The sequence below is a fragment of the Coptis chinensis genome, chromosome 9, assembly GCF_015680905.1.
Source record: "Coptis chinensis isolate HL-2020 chromosome 9, ASM1568090v1, whole genome shotgun sequence".
Taxonomy (NCBI): Eukaryota; Viridiplantae; Streptophyta; class Magnoliopsida; order Ranunculales; family Ranunculaceae; genus Coptis; species Coptis chinensis.
In genome coordinates this window covers 7180828-7202604 of record NC_141464.1, presented here as the reverse complement: position 1 = coordinate 7202604, position 21777 = coordinate 7180828, and the positions used below count along the sequence as shown (strand labels likewise).

At 36.9% G+C, this 21777-nt stretch overlaps 2 protein-coding genes across 2 annotated transcripts; both read right to left on the bottom strand.

Moving 5' to 3' along the window:
- Nucleotides 1-769: 769 nt before the first annotated feature.
- Nucleotides 770-10374, bottom strand: LOC147474618 (uncharacterized). The gene is made up of 7 exons (XM_086585129.1): nt 10222-10374; nt 8203-8770; nt 3007-3774; nt 2146-2895; nt 1899-2094; nt 1644-1802; nt 770-1442 (listed from the first exon to the last, which is right to left on the bottom strand). Exons 1-7 carry the CDS (start codon nt 10225-10227, stop codon nt 1025-1027), a joined length of 2865 nt encoding a protein of 954 aa, XP_086441255.1. The 5' UTR covers nt 10228-10374; the 3' UTR covers nt 770-1024.
- Nucleotides 10375-11508: 1134 nt separating this feature from the next.
- On the bottom strand, nt 11509-20919 carry WRKY20 (WRKY family transcription factor family protein). Its single transcript, XM_086582336.1, has 6 exons — nt 20457-20919; nt 20178-20363; nt 18241-18820; nt 17976-18150; nt 17731-17889; nt 11509-12307 (listed from the first exon to the last, which is right to left on the bottom strand). Exons 1-6 carry the CDS (start codon nt 20670-20672, stop codon nt 11812-11814), a joined length of 1812 nt encoding a protein of 603 aa, XP_086438462.1. The 5' UTR covers nt 20673-20919; the 3' UTR covers nt 11509-11811.
- Nucleotides 20920-21777: the final 858 nt, after the last annotated feature.

The following is a 21777-nucleotide window of genomic DNA, read 5'->3' as shown; positions in this document are numbered from 1 at the left end:
TTCACAGAACAATTCTCTTTATAATAGTAAGATTATTATTTTTTTTTTTTTTTTGTTTGATAGGAAGAGGGGAAATAAACTTATTTTGTTATGATGGAAACACTATGGAAAGGAAAGGAAAATAAGAGTGGTCCACCTTTTCCATAGTTTATAAGGTGTTTGTTTATCCATGGAAAGGAAATGAGCTTTTCCATATGGAAACAAAATTATTGAAATGGAAAAGGTTTTGTGTCCTTAAATTAACCCCTCGAATTTTTTGGAAAGGAAAGGAAAAAAAGAAATAAATAGATAGGGACTTACTACTAATAATACACCCATGACCCAACAATACAATTATTCCTTTCCATAGCTTTTTGCAAACAAACACGATTATTCCTTTCCCCAGCTTTTACTTTCCTTTCCCCAGTTTACCAAACACATACCATTTAAAATTATTTCCTTTCCATTCCATTCCATAGTGGACCACCCATTTTATTTCCTTTCCTTTCCATGAGTTAAAATTTAACAAACACACCCTTAGTCAGTCATGCCATGAATTGGAGCATCCTGCATCAAGAGGTTCCCAGGATCTTCCACATTACTTTGAAGGACGACTAAACAAGAAAGAAGTTCCAATAGCTTCTGAAGCTGCAAAGTAGTGCTTGGCGGGTTGCACAAAGTCAGGATGTGTATACGTAAGAGAGTGGGTTTTCAGATTGCTTGTATCTTCGATAAAAGAATTAAAATCATTGTTTAAATAAACTTCTACAATACAAGCCAACAGATCAAGAGTGCAAAGGACTGCTTCAAAGATAATTTTGAGGTACCTTATTTAAATAATACTTTTGTACAAGCCTACATATTACGTGAAATTATACAGCAAGAAAAGGCGGAGGGGAATAGGGGATATAGGAGGCAAACACAATTAATACAGCACAGGAGGACTAGTCAATACTCGGTATATAAAGCTACAATCTCAGGAAGTAAATCTCTCCTGAAATTCCATGGACTTTATTTCTTGTAGGAACCAATGGAGCAATCTCAATTAACATTCCATATTTTCTGCGTTGTCTTGATCTGCATCCTCCTTTAGATCACCATTATGGGCTGAAACTGTGGCTGGGTCAATTACGTCCGCACCAGTTATGTCGTACTGAATTTGGATGGGATCTACATCCATTATCTCTTGCCCCCCGTACATTCCATATTCAGGGCTAGACCTATCCATGATCTCAGCATCAACACCATTTGAAACCAGTTCTCCAGGTCTACGCCCTAACGCGCCATTGGAACAATTTGAATAACTAAGGAGCCCAGCTGTGTCATTGCCAGCAGTCCTGGGAGGAGGTAAATCGTGGTTATGTTTACCCTCATAAGTCGTTACAACTGCCTCTGGCTTGTTTGCTGCCCTCTCGACATGCTTCTTAACCGAGCATCCTCCATTGGAGCATCTGTAATAATTCCTACATAACAGAATAGTAGAAGAATCATTATGTCTTCATATAACCAAAATGATTGAAAATGCACATCTAGAACGCCTAGTCCTAGAACACATGTAACTAAAAGCAAGTGACGATTGAAGGTAAAATAATGTGCACGGAGTGAATAGAAGTCTTTCCCATGCGATTAAAAAGAAAACATCACTTAGATAAAAATAGAATTACCTCGGATTAGGATTTCCTTTCACCATTTTCCTCCCATACTTTTGCCAGCGGTACCCATCATCCACCACATCAACCTCACTAAGAGTTTCAACAACTACACGAGGTTCCCTAGGAGTTCTGACAACTGGAGTAAGAACCATTTCACCTATGTCTTTCTTCCTGTTTCACAATGTTTTAACAGTTGAATTGATGTCAGTAACAAGCACCAAAGTGCACCTACAAAACACAAGAGTACCTAAACTGAAGTTAAGACACCTTTTAGATTCTGTGTCATCATCTTCCTCAACCCCATTGCAACTGCGGATGAATTTCTCATCTTCAGTTTCAACTTTTTCAACACATTGTCTGATAGGAGAGAGTTTAGGGATACGGGTTCGATTGACGTTAACAGATGTTTGTACATCTCCAGGTAATGATTTTTCTGCAAAAATGAGAATGTCAGAAATAAGAACTAAGGAAATAATCACCTTGTGAAGGATTGTTAATTACCATCTACATTGCTAAAAGAAGCATCTATCTGCAGTATCTTCTTCAAGGGAAAGAATTGCACCAATTGCCATCCGGGTTATCGGCTGAGGTTTTGGATGATCATGCTTTCCCTTATAAATAATCTCTATAACCCTCCCATCGTGAGATCGTTCCAAATGCATTTTCACCTGGCAGTTAGGATGTGTACATCTGTAATAGCTCCGTGGAAATTCACTTCCTTTGATATTCTTCTGCCCATATTTTCGCCAGTGATATGCATTTTCCAACAATCTCTCGGTCATTGAAAGGCTAAGCCCGCTAGGAGTAGACTCCTCTATGTCAATTCCATTACCTGTATTCTGCCTTTGACGTTTGTCTTCTTTGTCCACTCCAACAGGTACAATTCCTCTTGAAGTAACCATGTAAACAGGTGAATTAGAAACGGTTAAAGATGGAGCCAATTCACGTGAGGGGGCAGCTATGTTTTTGTTTTTCACTGAAGTTGAGGAAACCCATGCCTTAGACTGACCCTGAACTTCTACAAATGGTTTGCAATCTTGGTGGTTGAACCCTGCAGAAATGCCGTTGCTGGAGTCCTTAGTTACTGCAAGGTGCTTGTACTTAGAATCTAGATCAGATTCATGCTCAACATTATCATCAGTCCTGTTCGATTTTGAACCTTCAAGTTGTACATTGCTGTCACTTGCTTGGACAAGATTAAGCTCGGGAGTGTGATTTAGTTCATTAAGATGAGTTGTTTGGCCATGACCATTTAATGACTTATCTGCAAAAACAAAATTGTTACGAAAAATGGAAAGAAAAATAAAAAAAATACAATGAAAATAAAAATCATGAAATTTAGCAAATAAATTAGAAGATCTATTTCTTCGTTTACCAAATCTTTCAAATCCTTCTTCCTGAACAGAGAGAATTCTACCAACAGATATATGACTGCTTGGCTGAGGTTTAGGATGATTATGCTCTCCCTTGTAGATTATCTCCGTGATTTGGCCATCATGAGAACACTCCAGTTGCTTTTTCATTTGGCAGTTGGGATGTGTGCACCTATAATAGCTCCGTGGAAACTCACTTCCCTTAATATGCTTCTGCCCATACTTTCGCCAATTGTATCCATCTCCCCAAAATCTATCAGGTGTTACGGAAGGATTAGTTCCCCTATGATCAGTTTGCATTGATTGTACACAAATGTCAGCTTCTTGTCTCTTCTGTGAATCATCCATGTCAACTTCTAAAGGTCCAAGAGCTTTTGAACTAACCATGTCAGACGCTAGATCATGTGCTGTTTCATATACAGTCATTTCACGCGAGCCGTATGCCGCAATCACATCTACATTAGAGGATGAGGACACAATAGCCTGAGCCTGGTTTTGATGTGCTTGCACAGATTCCTTATGCTGTCCATGGTTAGCCCCTATGCTGCTGGTCATCTCTGTATTGAATTCAAGACATTGCCTCTTAGACTCTGGATCATTGTCGCCCTCAATTTCATCTCTAATCCCGGTCAATTGTGCCCCTTCATTCACATTGTTGTCACTTGGTACAACAAAACCAAGTTCTGGAGAGACATTTGGTTTAGGAAGTTCAGGAACAGTATTTGGCATGAGATGATTAATCGTTTGACTACTTCCATTCGATGACTTGTCTGCAAGAATAAATCATTCAAGTTAAGAAAACAATTTACGGTAAAAAAAGAAGAAAAGGTATCGAAAAAGATATGTGACGGTAACCTATCTTAGGATAACAAAGAAAGATGTACCAACTTTGAGCACACTGTTTGCCAACCATCTTAACTAGAATTAGTTATGTTTATGGAATGAATTTAACAAAAAACCAATTTAGGATAAAATATTAAGAGAAGAAAAGGCAAACCATTTAAATGTTAAGAAAAATCCATTAGAATAAATACATACTTTAGAGAGAATCCAAAAATCCAGCTCGTTCACTTTTTATTTTTCTTTTTCCAATCAATAAAAGTCAATTCAATAATATATTAAATATGACTAAATTTGACATATCAAATATGTCTTAATTTGATGATAGGCGTACAAAGTCTTTGTATTCATTTTGATGAAATCCCTGTTACTCATTTTTAGGGGTAGCTGATGACTTCTTAGAGTAGGAGTTTTGAGAGTAGTATCGTGCATTTCGTACTTCCTCTAGCTATGGAAACAGTAAAATTGTTAAAGAGTAGGTAACTGATAGGTTGTATACAAGGAAGATCTTTAAATACAGGTGAGGGTCTGCCTAACCCTAGCTTAACTCTTAAAAAAGAGAATGGAAGTATGACTAAATTTAACAAGTAGATTTCATAGCAAAATACTACTTCACCTTCAAAGAGTACGCCAAGCCCCAGTCACACGATCACAAGCATAACACAATTACACATAAAATCTTCAATTGTGATCCCCCTTAAAGCAATGAACCACACAAACTCACTATGCAATACCAGGAATCACATCTCAAACTAACAAAAAAGGTTCCTCATTAATTCCCTCCACAACCATCTGATACTCAATTTGATCAAACACCCTAGTGTTCCTCTCTATGTAACATGGACATGCCATATTTCAAAAATTATCCGTGTCGGATACGTATTCACATGTCTGTGTCAGACACATTATATGTGACTTGACATACCTCAATTTTTTATATTTCGCCATGTCAGACACTTCGGTACGGACACACCTATCTGTGTCAATGTAACTCAGGTTCTCCTTCCACAAAGTACATACTATAGTTCTTCAACATCCATGATGCCTAGTTAGAATGTGGAAATAATATTATCTTTACTACTCAGAGCCTCCTTGATGTTGGTCGGCTCCTGGATTTCTGAAATGACGAAATGAAAACTCGGAATTCGGAAATGCCCTTCAAGAAAGCAAATGAAAGGAGAATATGATCCACACCACTGTCTAATTTGATTCTTCTACTATTTAAGGTATGCTATTTTTTTTCTCTTTTTTTAATGAGTTATCAATTATCTCATTCTCATAAATAGGTAACACGTTCTCCCAATCAATTACTATACATTTAATTTCTACGAAAAATCCACCAAGTGGCCAATACTGGATTATTGACCATATAATTGTTTCTTTTAATAGTTAGCAAACAACCCGCCCTCTCTCATATTTTGAAAAGGACGAGAGCAACGGTAGCCCTTAGATATCAATAATGACCTCAAAGAAATCTTAACATCCCTTAAAATGTGTCTTTAGTCCCCCCCCCCCCCTCCTAAATTGGCCAATAGAAGTACACCCTATACCAAACAAAATACATGGTTACCTCATTGTAATTCTACAAATACAATTAATGACACACTCAAGTTTTGTGGATTTGACCGATTTGTACTCTTTGAAGCTGCAACAAGTGATAGAATGTAAAAAATGGACGTTGGAGAACATACTCTTTGAGTTGATTAAAGTGAGACTTTACAGAGCAATTTATCCTCTAGACAGATAACTTCTTGTTGGTCACTAACCGACATGGACAAGCAATAGGCTTCCAAATGTGAGTTGAAAATTAGCCACCTATCATCGAAAAATCCATAACTTCGGTTCCTAAAAGGCCTATATAGCTCCTTAAGAGTTTTGGCTTCTTAAATTTAACTGTACGAACAAACTGCTTAACAATCCCATAGGCAAGTGATTCACTCAATACTTTCAAACTATGTTATATAGACACGCCATATTTTAAAAATAATCTGTGTTGGATACGTATCCATGTGTCCGTGTCGGATACACACGGACACATATTGTATGTAATATACCTCAATTTTTGACATTTCGCCGTGTCAAACACTTCGTATCCATGTCGGATACGGATACGTGTGTCCGTGTCAATGTAACTTAGCTTTCAAACAACTTCCTCCACCACCCTCATATGTTTTCAAGAACTCATTCACAATGAGGGTTGCAACCTAACACAACCGCCTACGTTTTCAGGGGCAGCATTTAGGCTTTCCAGCTGACACTTTTTCTTTTTATTGGTAAGTCTGTTTTTAAACAAGATAAGTAACTCTTTCATGCTGGCAGGGTTCAAGCCCTAGACCTCTGGTATCATCATCCAAAGGTTTTACCAACTTTGCTAGTCGGCACCTGCAAAGTTGACACTTTGGGGAACCTTGGCGCCCAAGTGGCAATGCCTTTGACAACAAACCGCAAACCAGCAACAATTTTCACTAATATTGTTGCTTTGGCGGGAGTGATGCTTTTGAGTGCCCAAGACGCCTTTGACAAGATAGACAGCCGCAGCAGAAAAATCAGTAGAGATGAGACCCAAAATTGTCACACATAATATAGAGAGTACCAAAAACAATAATGTATACAGTTTTTTTTTTTTTTTGGATAGTTAACTTAATTATATTGATAAACAGCACCGCTATTATATCAATACCCAGCCCAATTAACCAAAATTACATGTAGTTGGCCCATTTTCAACAGCAAAAGAAGAAAATGCAAAAGAGACACACCCAAAAGACCTGAACCTAAACCTATACTACCCGCAAGTCTACCCACATGACAGACCACCTCCCTATTCCCCTTCCGATCTTTCAAGAGTGCTAGTCTACCTACATTCTTGATGCATGCTAATTACTTCCTCTCCCCCAACCTACTTCTGAGGGACAGTAGCTCTACAATTTCCATTACCAATCCATATAAGCAACGTGACGAATACAGCTAAGATTAGAACTGCACAATCTCAGCTCTGAAATCCCCTTTCTCTTAAAATTTATATCCAATGATATAAGACTACGAAATTTAATCTGTTAAAGCAAAAATTTAGATCCCCTTCCTAGAGGCACTTTGACTTCAACTAATGTTTGAGTTTAAGATGTATGTTTGACTTCAACAACTCCATTCCAATGGCTAGATGACTCCTCACCCGAGGGAATCTCTCCCCTCCTGAGTTCCACAGCATAGATTTCTCAACAGCTGAACAAATCTTCTTGTCAATCTTTCTCAGAAACCACACTGCTCTAGGTTTTCAACATATCCATCAAAACTTTAAGTTTCACAACCTCATCACTCAGTTAAAGAAGAGTCTCCATACCGCATGATCTAACATTTATATGAGTAGGATCTCAGATATTATATTCTCAATTTTCATTTTTATTTCTTTGACCAATATTTTCTATTCTCAGATGGCAATGGACTTATGATTTAAGGATTTCTGCACGGCAACACAATTTGCACTATACGTCTACACCTGACTATAGGATAATTTGTTTTCTTTTCTGAAGATAAGCATCACGATAAGCATAGCAACGCCTTTCTATAAAGAGCCCTGCTTGACACAGGATTTTCCATCTCACAAGGTATAGTAAAGGCTACTCCCTCCTTGCTTCCTCTGCGAGAATATGAAATGAGGGTCCGTGGCAACACCAAAGTGCAGCATCCTTAAGCAAGAGACGATAATAAAAGATAGGAACACATCAAGGAAGCAAACAACCTTTCTAATATATAAGCCAATCAAACAGGGAAAGTGAAAGAGGGGGGGGAATGAGATTAAGTTAAAAAGGTCGGAAAGAATAGAACTGACTTTTAATCTGTGAATCTTAAATGCAAGCAATCTTACAGGTAAAATAGAGTTGCCACATTAACAAAATACTATAATGAGTAGCACAAGTATATGTCTGTTTCTATGTATACTGATGGCAATGGACAGAATAAACAGGAGCAAAGTTTTGAAAACAAACTGAGGCTCAAGCCTCAAGGCGGGTCTTAAGGCTTTTTTGGGTTTAGCCCTTTGAGGCTTAACCCTTCCATGTTAATATATATCATTTTTTCGACTTAGCCCCTCATAACTTCTTTTAAGACCGAAAATCCCTATTAGGTTATGTTTTGAGTATCAAAACACCTCATTCTCTTAGAAATCACAAACTTCCATCATCAAACCCATTTTTCCTTGTTCTCTTTTTTATTTATTTATTTATTTTTATTGAGGCTTAAACTGCAGGCGCCTCTTGAGGAAGAAAGCCTTGAGGCTTAGATGCATTTTTCAGAACACTGAACAGGAGAGAATATCCACAAAAGCTTTGACTAACATATGTAAATAACCTTTCTTCATTTACCTTCTGTGCTTTTCAGACAAGAAATTTCATTCAATTTTTCTCCTTGGACTGGTGAGACTGTACCAGCAGCCAATTGACTCATAGATTGAGGTTTAGGATGGTCATGCTTTCCCTTGTAAATAACATCTGTAATTTGGCCATCCTGGGATTGTTCCACTTGCTTTTTCACTAGGCACTTAGGATGTGAGCACTTGTAATAGCTTCTTGGAAACTCATTTCCTTTAATATGTTTTTGTCCATATTTCCTCCAGTTATATCCATCCTCCCACGATCTCGAAGGGCCAATTCCTTTAAGATTGGATTGTACATCTTGAACCCCAGTGTCCAAACTATGTCCCTGATGTAACTCAGCAACAGCAACAGGAACTTCAATAAGTTCATCAGATCTTAAATTAACATTGTCAACTGCAACAACATTTGGTTCATACACAGATAGAGTTAATTCACGAGAAGTTGCTTCCTTTGTCTCATTTTCAACTGAAGATGAATATTCAAATGTCTGAGAGTCACATTGACCTTCAACCGGCATAGATGACTCGTAATGCAGGTTTTTAGACTCTGCAAAAGCCTGGAATGATAAGACATCAGAAAAATATTATACAAAGGATACAGGAATCTTTGTTCACTCAAATTAAATGCTCACAACCATGACGAGTCTAATTTGGTATGTGCTTAAACAGCTTTAATATTATATGCAACTTTAATAAAGTAAAAAAGTATCACAACAACAGATATCCAGTAAGGAATTCCACCAGCAGAATTTTTATGTTTAGCTTAATATTAACAAAAGAATTCTGATCTGGGGTAACATTGCTAGATTTAGGCTGACCATAACAAGGACTTCAAAAGGAATTAAAAATTCCTTTTAATCAATTTATGTCCTAACGAATCGATTTGGTCTGTCTAGTACTGTCCTAAGCCTCTAGTTCTAAAACCCCAGTAGAAATCTATAAAAAGGAAATATTATTATGCTTAGATACCATTACATAGGGATTCACTCTCCTTGAATAAGGCGTGAACACATAATTAGACTACTACCTACTCAATGTGGGACTAAACCACATACTAGAATATATATATATATATATCTCAACAACCCCAATATGCCAAAACCTACCCAAACAAATTTAGATTAACGTACCCATTAAAATCGTACTCATCCCCTAATCCCCACACCTATATTATAACAAAACAGGTATGAAAGAGCTCGAGGAGATAATTATCTAAGTGGCTGTGGCAGCTAAGGTCTGGAGGGACAAGTGAAATTTGACTACCAATCAAATTCGAGAAAAAATTTGGCATAGGAAGGAAATTAAAAAAACAAAAAATTCAACTTCCTATCTGCATATCTGATTTTAATAAAACCAGTGGCATTGGAAATAGTTATTCAAGACCTTTCAAACGATACCAACCATTCAACCGTCGCCTATAAAATTATAATGGAACAACCTATGTGTTCAGCGTCGGAGGCGGGCAAGTTTCTTTACTGAAAACATGGGCATGCCGGAAGGCATGAGAAATTTCGGGATAACTCTGGGATGGGGGTTGAAAAACATGTGTCTTGGTCTACGACCATTGTCTGTCCCCTTTCTACATCTTCCTCACCACCAATGTAATAAACCAGTATCTCTAACTTACACCGGATTGAGTTTCTAACAATAGTTAGGAAGCTTCTGTCTCTGTCTTAAATTTCAAAATAATAAACACAATATCAAATGAAAAAAAAAAATTAGCTCCCCCATTTTATCCTTGTCATTAGCTATTTATTTATTTATCCCCATTTTCTCCCCTTTCTCTCTTTTCCATTCATTCATCATCCCCTCATAATTTTCATCACAACTATATCAAATTCACTAGAAAAATAATGCAATTCCCACTAAAAAAAAAAAAAAAAAATCCAAACTTTAAACATAATTACATATCCAATTACACTCAATTACAACTACAGCTAAAAAAACACACTAACCAATATTCACCCAAAACTAAAACTAAAAAAAAAAAAAAGAAAAGAAACCTTACCTCCATCCATACGACTACAATTCTGAGACCCGATCAGAAAAAAAACCCTACAATCCAATCAACCTATTCCTCTTCTTTTGTTTTTTTACACTGGACTTAAATTTTACAGCTTTTTTTTAATTTTGAGGAGAGAGAAAAAAAAAAGAAGACGAGAGAGAGTAAAGAAAAGAAAGAAAGAGATGATGATGAATTGATGATGATATAAAAATGATGACGATTGTTTTAATGTTTGTAAGGGTAGTTTAGGTATTTTTTGTTATGGTTGCGTGTGTGAATTGCTTACTGTTCATAGTTGACTTGATTTACTTCCGTTGATTGGTTTGTGGTGTGACGGAAATATCCTTGTGGGTTTTTCTGTAATGACGGAAATGACACTGAGTTGGGTGTTTTTTTTTTGGTTGTGTTTTTAGCTGGAAATAATTTTTAGGGGTTGGCTTTTTCTTTGTGTGGAATTGGTCAAGTCTTTGTTTTCCTGCTACTTTGGCTCGGTTGACCATTGACTTCTTGACCGGGTTTTTTTCTTTGGGTTCGGGTTTGGGCTTTTTTTAGGAGTGTTAGCATAATTTCGTTGACTGTATGGAAAATCTAATTATTATGTTTTGGAATGCAAGATATGTCAAATATTTCATGATACATTATTATTGGGGAACTGGAAAGGAGTGTTCTACTGTACTTAGTGATGGATCGACAAGGTCTACAGTTGATGACTATGTGAATTGGAATATTGCTGAGTTGTATAATGTTTGTTGATGGGGATTGCATATTTGTCTCTCTGATTGATTGCTTTAATAACATTGCAAATACAGTTTCATTTTTTTTTTTTGCTAAAGAAATACCAGTTTCATTCCCTCATAGACAATGTTCCTGTAGGTGGTTAGTTAGCGAATGGGGTTAATTTAACCTGTGATAATGACAGTTGTGTGGATGTGAATGAACGAAAGATACAGAGCCAGATGAAGATGGAGACAAAAATATATAGGTCTACCTGCAACAGTTCTTAAGAGGATGTGTCATTAAGTTAAGAGTTTAACGTGATGTTGAAAACACTCACCATTTGCAGATTTGTAGTGGTAGCAAGCGACAAAAGCAAATCAAAACGCAGAGAGAAAGAAAGAAAGAATAAAGGTGGGTGCGGGCCTGCGGGGTTGGTTTGATGACAATTTTTTTCAGAAAAGGTATCACAAGGGTTCAGGAAAGCAAAAACGAATGCAAACATCAGCACCTTTCTTGACGAATACTTGCAAGAAAAGGTGTTATTGGATCTTCCACGAATAACAACTAAGAGCATCAGATAAAGTATTTTTTTAATTACCATTACTGTTTCATGCAAAGCTCAACTTTAGCTTCCGCTGTAGAACAGAAAAGATTACCTATATATTACATTCACTTGAGATAATGTTTATACACAAACCTCCAGCATATAATGCAATATACAGCATTAGATGGGGCTTAGGAGCTGGTTGGTTGATACAACAACAACTCTGAGATAGAAATCCGAGATAGCTAGAGATCAATGAAGCCGCAACAGACGAACCAGAGTCGTGCAAAGAACGTTTACAAGATAAACGTTGGGGAAACCGTTGGAAATTTTTATGGCCCCATCATCAATCTTCCCATGTTCTGCTGATAAGGATTAGAAGAATGGTTTAATGGTCGGGCCTCAAAGCTAAAGCTTTCGCCTCGGCCTTCCCTTGTTCGATACTGATCCGTTTCATCATTTAAACCACCAGAATATGACTGAATCATCTTACTAGAACCCGGATCCCCAATGTAGGAGTAACTATAGATGGGTTCTGCATTCAGTGGTTGCTGCATCTCATTTAGTTTATTCTCGGGACTTGAGTTAATCCCAACACCTAGATCGAGACTAATTGTGTCAATCTCTTCCGATCTAGTCCTCGACATGCCATTTGGAGCTGTATTATAAAGTGTGGAGGCTGCTGTATCATGAGCACCTGTTCTTGCAGCAGGTACATCGTGGTTATGTTTTCCCTCGTACGTGGTTATAACAGCTTTTGGATCATGAGATGCCCTCTCTACATGTTTCCTTACTTGGCATCCAGCATTTGTACATTTGTAGTAACTCCTATATATATCATAAACAAAGATAAAGTCATCATGGCAGTAGAAGAAAATCAACAACGCAATTATACCTAAAAGATATCTAGAAAATGAAAGACTACTGTTTCTCCAGAAATAAATGAAAAAATGTTGACCAAGAAGTCTGCAATCTACATAAAGCTAAGTTACATTGACACGGACACGTGTGTCCGTATCCGACACGGATACGAAGTCTCTGACACAGCAAGATATAAAAAATTGAGGTATATTACACACGATATGTGTCCATGTGTGTCCGACACGGACACGTGGATATGTATCCGACACGGATTTTTTTTGAAATATGGCGTGTCCATGTAACATAGACATAAAGCCATGAAATTTTTTAAAGGCCACAAAACTTTAAGAGGGGGACTAGAAGGGTAAATGTTGTCCAAGAAGTCTGGAATCTACAATAAGCCCTTAAAACAAATCAAATGAGGGAACAAAATTGTCGACACTCATTCAAATTAAAAAAATAAAAAATAAAAAATAGTCCAACGTGAGATTAGGTTTGTATACTATTGGAAAACGACATTTTTGTTTGTTTTTGGTCAGTAATATATCAACAAAGAGACAAGTTCCAACAGTAGACAGGACGCACATATACCCACCTCTCCCCAAACCAAAGTAAAACTGGTTGTCGAGATTGAACCCAGGTCCCTAATGGGATACAAGGGTAGTCACAAGCAGAACACAACTACACTGTAAACTGCTGACAGATAAACTTGTAACTGATGCACTTGCGTGCAATAGAAGATATGACTGCAAACCTGACGAATTGCAAACTAGATGCTTGTGAGCTACTATGGTTATTGTGCTGGACAACCCGACTCAAAAGAAGGGAATCAATCAACAATTGATCAAATAAGAACACACACTAAAGAGAAACTCTTCTCTCGACAAAACACAATTCTATCAATTAATCAACCAAGTTTGGCCAAACACCTACAACTCAATATCTAGACTTAACAAAACTTAGAAACTCGACTTCTAATTTAGTTTGGAAAATAAAACACCAAACTTTCGTGATTAAAACAACTTATTGTATTCAAAATAGGTGACACAATTTACATATACTCATTTTCAACCGCAAACCCCAATTAAACTTAAGAATTTGAAGGTAGAGAAGCAACATGCCCAACCAAAAATCTCAAATTTCTTTTCTACCAAATATAAATAGCAATTAAGTTATATTACAAACTAAGGTATTAAAAATTAAAGATGTTACATTCTTCCCTGATAAATAACAACAAAATAGCAACTAAACATAATTACATAAATCCCTAATGATTAATGAAAAAGAAAACCAATTTGGAATCAAATCAAAGGGCTTGGAACCATAGGATCTATCACTAATATGGAGAATGATGGAACGCCACAATTTGCACTTGAGGTAGGAAGTTCATATGTTTCATAACATAGCGGAAGCGTATAGTTAAATGGAACTTTAAAAAAAGAAGTAGAATAAGAAGAATTAAGCTTGAAGAATTTTGATTGAATTAAGTGATGAAATTCTGATTTCTGTACATAGAGCTCTTTATATAGATAACTCCAATAAATCAATCAAGAAACTTGCTAAAAACAAGTTTCCGAAGCTATGTATAATATATATCAAGGTAGCAGTCTAATGCTTATACGACTCAAAATAGAACCTCTAGACTCCTCTAGAAATAGAAGCAATTCTATTTAAACTAGGGCTAAACTACTAAAATAGAAAGTAATCAACTTAGACACAAATAGGACACTTCCTACACTAATTAGGAAAGTAGCGAAGCTAATACTAAATCAACTATTATTGAGATCTCCTGCATCAATCACCCTTGCTTTAAGACAATTTGCCCTCGAGTTGTGCATGTGAGTATTCAAATCTCTGGGGCTTTGAAACTCGATGTATATGGTGTGGAAACTTCTGCCTTGAATATCCTATCTTTGATGCTTGTGAATTGACCTTTGAAACATGTTGAAAATATTGAAAGATGATTCCTCCATATTACGAAACTGAATTTTTCGATCATAGAGGACCTCTTTGATGAAGCCATCAGAAATGATCAGTTTTTCACAAGAAGATCCATACGAATCTTCACAATCATGAATAGATTTTCCAGCATAAATATATTCCCTTTCTTTACAAAATTTAACTTCGTCTAAAATCTCATAATGAAGAATTTTTTAATCTATACTGACGTTTTTCTCCTCAGGAAAAACAATATCATATTGCAAAGCTGTAGAAGATCATGGGCGGTGGAAATATTTTCGGTGGGATGTGGGGGTGGAAACACTTTCATAGAGTGTAGTTTGTTGATGAGAAGATGTGGTGGAGGACGAAGGTGGAAAATCTGAAGGATGTGATGGAGAAGGAACACAAGTAGTCACTGATTTCTCAGATTGACACACAAAGTTTTCTTCTTCCTTCTTTCCATAATGTCCGCTTAACATGGTAGAAAGTATATCTTGCATAGATTTGATCAAGAGATCTCCGAATTATTATAACTTTTGATCTTTTGATCTAGCTGCTCATGGGTTACAAAGTCCATTCCTCCAACCATGTTGGTTGTGGTAAAATCTCAAACGAGGCTCAAGATACCACTTAGTGTAACGGCGTAACGGAAGTGTATGATAGTTCAACCATTTTTCACTAGGTTTTACAGGAGGAATAGACTCCACCCTATCCCAAAGCGCAACACTTTCAAAATACTTATCTGCCAATCATCCATAGGAATGTATAACCCCCCCACCCCCCCTAACAAACCAGTCAGACACACAGAAACAAACAAACAAAACCGCGTGATATCACGGGGCTAGTATTAGAGAGAAACACGAGATAGACTGAGAGTGTATGGAACATCAAGAACAGAGGCCTCTCATTCAACCACCTGTCGTCCAAAAGTCCTATCAGCACTTCTAACTTAAATCTAGTAACACCCTAGAGGGCCTCAAGAGTTGAGACCTCTTTCAATCCCTTTCCACAACGCACCTATACGAACCCACTCCAAGTCCGCTATTCCACCAGCCACCACCTATTGATAACTCTGAATCTGGACTCACTAACCCTTCTCCAAAGCATACCATGTCAATCCCACACTTCCAACGCTAGAGCTCAACACGGTGCGATTAAACTCATGCATTCTCTTCAACCCCAACCAATAATCGTTCTTGGATGCGCACGCTCTTCCAGTTCATCCTACGATATTTATGGTTCTCGTAAGTGTTGTCAAACAAGAAATTCATGATCATTCTCTCAACTCTCTTCTCTACACATTGCGGCATATGGAACACGGACATATACTAAACCGGGAGAAGTAAAAAGATGCCTTTAGCTGAATTAATCAATCCCCTTCTGAAAGATAATTTTCTTGTCACCTCAGAATTTCCTAAAAAAGTTCTCAATAAGCAGATACCAAACAAGACAACAAGTGAATAACAAACGCTCTACTTTTAGCCCCATAAGGACTTAAGGAGAACAAGGTAAGAAGACAGAAGGGACCCTACCAACACTCAATAGCACATGCAAGCCTTTACTGCTCACCCACACCAAAAAGTTTGATCTTGTAAACAAGGATATACACATTAACTTTTGTGAATATTCTTATTATTCTCCTTTTTTTTTGTATTTTGTTTTGGGGACTAACCTTATTCATGTATGGATGAATGAATGAATTTCCGCATCTATTGTCACTGTCAAATGAGGCACAAGTTTTACCAACCATGCTGCCTAGGGAACGCCATTGCTTATTTTCACAAATAGCTGACACGCGGCGTTTGGTTTCCTATGGGATTTCTAGCACTCATTTTGTGGATATTTTAGCCCTGGTTCTCTCTAGTATAACTCTTTACCTAAACAATGAGTACTACAATGATGTGCAAAGCTAAACCAGATGAATTTTTTCCTTTCTTATCAAGGCCGAGTGATGTACAAGGTTTCCCAACCGATGCCTTGGTGCACCCTTAGGCATGACTTTGACAATAGCTGGCAACTATTTCGAGTATAAATCGACGCCTTGCTTGTGACGGCACCTTGTGCCGCCTTTGACAACGTAGATTTCCACGACTTGCTAAGACACATTTAAATTTCTATGGGAATTCTAGCACTCTGTATAGATATTTTAAACCTGGATTTCTAGTATAACTCTTGCCCAAATAAAAAGTAATACAATGAAGCACAAAACAAAACCTCCCTTAGCAAGATATTAAACATGCATACAAACAGATGATACAAATGGGCTAATTCGCAAGGGTGTTTATGTGAGAACAGGCAGCCAGTATGCAAGGAAATAAGGAGCAGGAGCTTATTTTAGTCTACTCAAAAAATTGGTACGGGTCATATTCATATCCTTATACTTCACAGACATCAGACAACCCCTTATACTGGTTTTTTCAAATTATAAGGGGTCTGAATATTCCTAATCTAATTCTTGGCTATATTTCTAACCTCAATTACTGCTTTGTTTGCTTCTAACACTTCTGTTACTTTCCCATCATTGTTAGCAATATCTGTAAAAGGGATGACGTTTTCTGGCACTAAAAGAGAAAGTTACAGCTAAGAGCAGACAAACATTGGCTGACTTTGCACCTCCATTCTGGATATGCAAATCTTACAAGAAAAAGTTTCTCTCTCCTTCCATTCATTCACTGACTCTCTGTAACTCCTCTATCACAACCCTAATTTGTGATGCTTTTCGTCTCTTTGCTGTTTAATTTTTTTCATAAAATGAGATCCTCACAAATACCGCTCTTCCAAATTCAAAACGATATCTCCAAAATTTAAACAGCAGAGAGACGAATGGTATAAGAGATGTATTAAACAGAAAGTATTAAAAAGAACGACCATAAAACTTTGTTGTTTGGCAAACTTAACGTTGTATGGAGGATGAAACATAAAAACATCTTTTAGTGAGTTTTTTTTTTATCGGTAAACATAGAGATGTATTATATATATAAGCAGAGAATACAAAGAAAAGAATCCTATTCTAGTGAATACTTCTAGATAGAAGAAGAAGTCATTGATACAAAGGGTACACCCACTGCTCATTACAGTAGAAAGTGAACACACGTTTCGGTATATGCATGCATCAAGGAAAACCATAGAATTATTGTAAATAGAGTCCTTGAATCATAGACATGGCTATAAGAGAAACTTATACAATAACTTTTGCTTTATAAAAAACCCAGGCAAAAGAACGTTGCGGTTGATTAACATATATGGCCAATGTGGCAATGTGTTTAGCCACTGTTTAGAGCTTAGACCTTGAACAATGGGCAATTTTCCATATTCTAGTTCCTCAAAAGAAGAAGCTACCACATAACTCAAGAATCCAGGAGACAATAAAATTTAGAAGGAAAAGAAAGAAACAAAATGTAATCTACTAATCTACCATTTCATGTCTTAAGGAAAATTTTAACACATACCTTGGATTAGGATTCCCTTTCACCACTTTCTGTCCGTATTTTCTCCAGCGGTACCCATCATCCAGTATGTCAACCTCACTTAAAGTTTGAACAACAACTCGTGGTTCTCTGGTTGCTTTACCCATTAATGAAACATCCAGACCACCCATATCCTTCTTCCTGTTATTTTTGTTAACAATTGAATCAAGTTCAGCAAAAGGGTAAAGGTGAAAATTCATCTAGTCTTTCAATGGAACTTAAAACACCTGCGTTTAGACTCTGGATCATCGTCGTCGTCGTCATCAACCTCATTAATGTTCCCGTTTGATGGTGCACCTGCTACATCTGCATTATCATCATTTACAGTGATAGCCATAAACTCAGGGGATCCGTTTGGCTGGATTTGATGATACATCTGGCCATAAGCATTTGATAACTTATCTGCATATTAGGTATACCAAAAAGATAAAGTTATCAAGCTTTTGATTCAAAGCATTAGTAATACAATCATGTGTATGTTTCTCTACTTACCTTCTTCACTGTTTAGAGAAGTGAACCTATCCGATCCTTCGTCTTGAGTTGAAACAATTGTACCAATTGCCATCCGACGGCTAGGCTGAGGTTTAGGATGATCATGCTTTCCCTTATAGATAATCTCGGTAATATGCCCATCTTGAGAGCGTTCTAACTGTTTTTTCACCTGACAGTTGGGATGTGTACATTTGTAATAACTCCGTGGAAACTCACAACCTTTGACATGTTTCTGCCCGTATTTACGCCAATTATATCCATCTTCTGATGACCTCTCAGCTGCTGTCAAAGGGCTTGTTTCTTTATGATCAGATTGCATTTCTTGAACCCCACTGTCCAAGACCGGTCTCTGCGTTACTTCTTCAGAAGCAACTTCAGATGGTATAATAGCTCTTGAAGCAACCATGTACCCTGGCTGGTTTTGAGGATTTCGAGTGGATACAGATAGAGCAAGTTCATGTGAGGAATCTGTTATATTGTCATTTTGAGCTGAAAGTGCGGGTGCAAATGTTTTAGTCTGGAATTGACCTTGGACTTGCCCAAATGATTCACATTGCTGGTTGGTTAATCCTCCCGAAGCCTTAAAAGAAAATAAGTTATTTTCATGCAATTGCTGACGGATACCTCAAAATACATCCTACGTATTACCATGCAAAGAAAAACCAAAGTGACCAATAGAAGCATTGACCGATTTTGCACACAAAGAAATATGCATAAACCAATTAGGCCAAACATCCCAAAGCATAATTAAAAAAATAAAATAAAAACAAATAAATATAGACCAAAAATATGGTTAAACTTACATAAAAGAAAATGCTGGATTTAGAGAATATGGCTATACCACACCATTTTTATTAATTTCCTTTGCTTCTGAAAAAGAATTAAGCAAGACTCATGGTCCTCGAAGTTTAGCTCTTGTGAATGGTTTTGACCAGGGGAGGTTTTTCATACCACATGAGAAAGATGTCAAAGAGCCACAAGTGAAGTGAAGAAAATTGGTTAAACTGTCCGACATTTCTCATCCTTCCTCACAGGTAGTCAGACATTTAATGGATTCAGTTCTCTGCTACTGCAGTAGTTCAACTTAAACCGAGAAAGAAATAGATGGAGAGAAAACAAATGTCCGCATAAATCTATCTCATAGGTCATCCCCATCATTAAAAACAAATCCCAATGGCTGAAACTGTACCAAAACCAAAACAATAAATAAATAACAATAACCAAACCAAACCACAAATTCCAGGAAGACCTCTATCGAAACCTAGTATGTAAGAACAGAAACTCCACAACTAGTAATTATAGTCCCGAGTAGCATTAAGTAATATCAATGGGTAGAATAGTACAACATATACAAACTTTTAAGCGTGCTAATTAAGGAGTGAGACCGACTACCCAATTGCCGCACCAAACACTAAAATTTAATAACTCGTTCCAGTACCTAATCCATCATATTAGAAACTGGTTTTGCACTTTTACATATTGATGGTGGAACAAACAAAGGTGCGGAGGCACCGCCCTTTGAATCTAAATCTGATTGCAATGGTTCAAATTCGCACAAACCTTCTCGCCATCATTTTATTTATCAATAGTCTTCTCATCATTCTTCATCTCTGTTCAGGCTTTTCAAAGCCTCTACCGACCTACAACTGTAACTTGAATCCAACCAACCACCCCAGTACTTAACAGTTAACTCTATATTCTGTTTCACAACGAAAAGCTTATTATTCTACAATCTAATTGTTTATTAATTCCCTTCTGCCCATCTGTTTGAAATAATTAAGGAAACCAAAATCTTACCAACTTTGCATTTTCTCCTCAAATCAACACTAATCCAAATAAATGATCTGAAAGCCCTGTGCCTACTGGACCATGTACACTAATGGTATAATGAGGAAACATGTGTAAAAATTAGTGGAATAATAGCTTTATTTATTTACCATAGGTCCCAACGAGGAGAAGCCTGAACCCGAGCTCAATCTGAAATGAGGTTTAAACTCAAAAGCTCCAGAGCTTATTCCATCATAAGTATTACTAGGATTATTACAATTGTCACTCGGAGAAGGAACACTGTCATACATATACTGAGATTTGTTAAACGTGCCAGTAGTTGGCGATGGCTCTGCCTGGCATGACCCAAGAGAAAAAAAGTTGAGTTACACACGGCCACATTACTAAAACAAAATGCAGATCAAGAATAAAATAAAGGAATATTATACCTTCATGTTGGAGAGGAGAACGGGGGAATCGAGTAAAGAGGTGGGACTTAAACCAGGAGGGATAGTTAAACAAGGGGACCTCGAGATGGGTAATAATCTAGCTGGGGACATTAATTTGTACCTAGCTGCAGCAGGACCGTCCGATGTTGATGATGATTGTTTCATTTTTTCTAGATCTCGATGATGAGGCTCTTCCTCCGTGTTTTCCTCTTCCATTTTGTTTTATATTATTTTATTGGGATTTTTATAAGAAGAGTGAAAGAAAGAAAGGGGAGAGGAGAGTGATGAAGAAAGGGAGTGAGGGTAGTTTTGGTATTTCGAAGTGGGGGTTGTGTGTTTTGTTTAGCTTTGTCAGAAATTCCCTGGCCGGACTGGTTTTGGATTTTGACTGCTTCACTACTTTCGTTCGTTGATTGTAATTGGTACTCGCTAGGGCACCTTCCATTTTGGGTTGGGCACCCTCAAAAAAAAAATAATATAATAATAATAAAATATATATATATATATTATTACAAATTTGCCATTGTTCTAAAAAAAAACATGTTGTGTATTGGGCAACCCTCAACTACATCAAAAGAGTAACTTGTTGCAACCTCCTATTGCTCTTATCTTCAAAGACTCCACAAACGGAGCACCACAGATAGTGTACGGTTTGGATGACAGACAATAAAACCACAAATCCTTAGAGAGAACACCAAACAAAACACACAATCTTAGTTGTTCAAACTTCAAACACCTCAATTCCTCTCGACTCTCACTAAAACAACAACAATCAATTGAAGGGTTACAAGTCTTTCGATCAATAAATTGAGATTAGAAACAAAAAAGAACACAAAATCATCGTTATGAAACTGCTTGTCAGAAATTACGTAGTTTGGTAAAACCTTTGCCGATACAAATCCATTTTGAGTTTCATTTTTACCATTTAAAGTACATATCCATAGTGTCAAATGTCTCAAAAACGAAGGAAATCAGCTCAGGTGCAAATTTATTTTTCTCACAACAACAATCCAACTAATATTTCCAACATAAATGGGGTTCATGATTCTAACTCAAGACAACCCATATTCGATAAAGATGATGATCATGATTCATATATACAAGTAAAAGCAAACATCTTAATAATCTTAATAGTTATGATTTCATACAATGTAATAAAGCATTGATAGAAGGCAGTTAATAAGAAAACTTATTATATTTTACCATACAAAGATCAAAATAAAATGCCAAAATTAAAAGATGGATCATATTCATATTAAAGGATATAAAAAAAATATGGGGAAGACATACCCACCAGTTTGGTTGTATATTCTTGCTGCTT

What these genes read in the sequence shown, in the direction of transcription:
- LOC147474618 (XM_086585129.1), bottom strand. An exon ending in TTGTCTGAAAAGCACAGAAG is followed by an intron (nt 3,775 to 8,202) that starts GTAAATGAAGAA and finishes TTATTCTTGCAG; the next exon opens with ACAAGTCATCGAATGGAAGT. An exon ending in AGAAGGATTTGAAAGATTTG is followed by an intron (nt 2,896 to 3,006) that starts GTAAACGAAGAA and finishes TTGTTTTTGCAG; the next exon opens with ATAAGTCATTAAATGGTCAT.
- WRKY20 (XM_086582336.1), bottom strand. Translation starts at nt 20,672, where the DNA reads ATGGAAGAGGAAAACACGGAGGAAGAGCCTCATCATCGAGATCTAGAA. An exon ending in TCTCCTCGTTGGGACCTATG is followed by an intron (nt 18,821 to 20,177) that starts GTAAATAAATAA and finishes TTTTCTTTTAAG; the next exon opens with GCTTCGGGAGGATTAACCAA. An exon ending in TTCTCTAAACAGTGAAGAAG is followed by an intron (nt 18,151 to 18,240) that starts GTAAGTAGAGAA and finishes CCTAATATGCAG; the next exon opens with ATAAGTTATCAAATGCTTAT.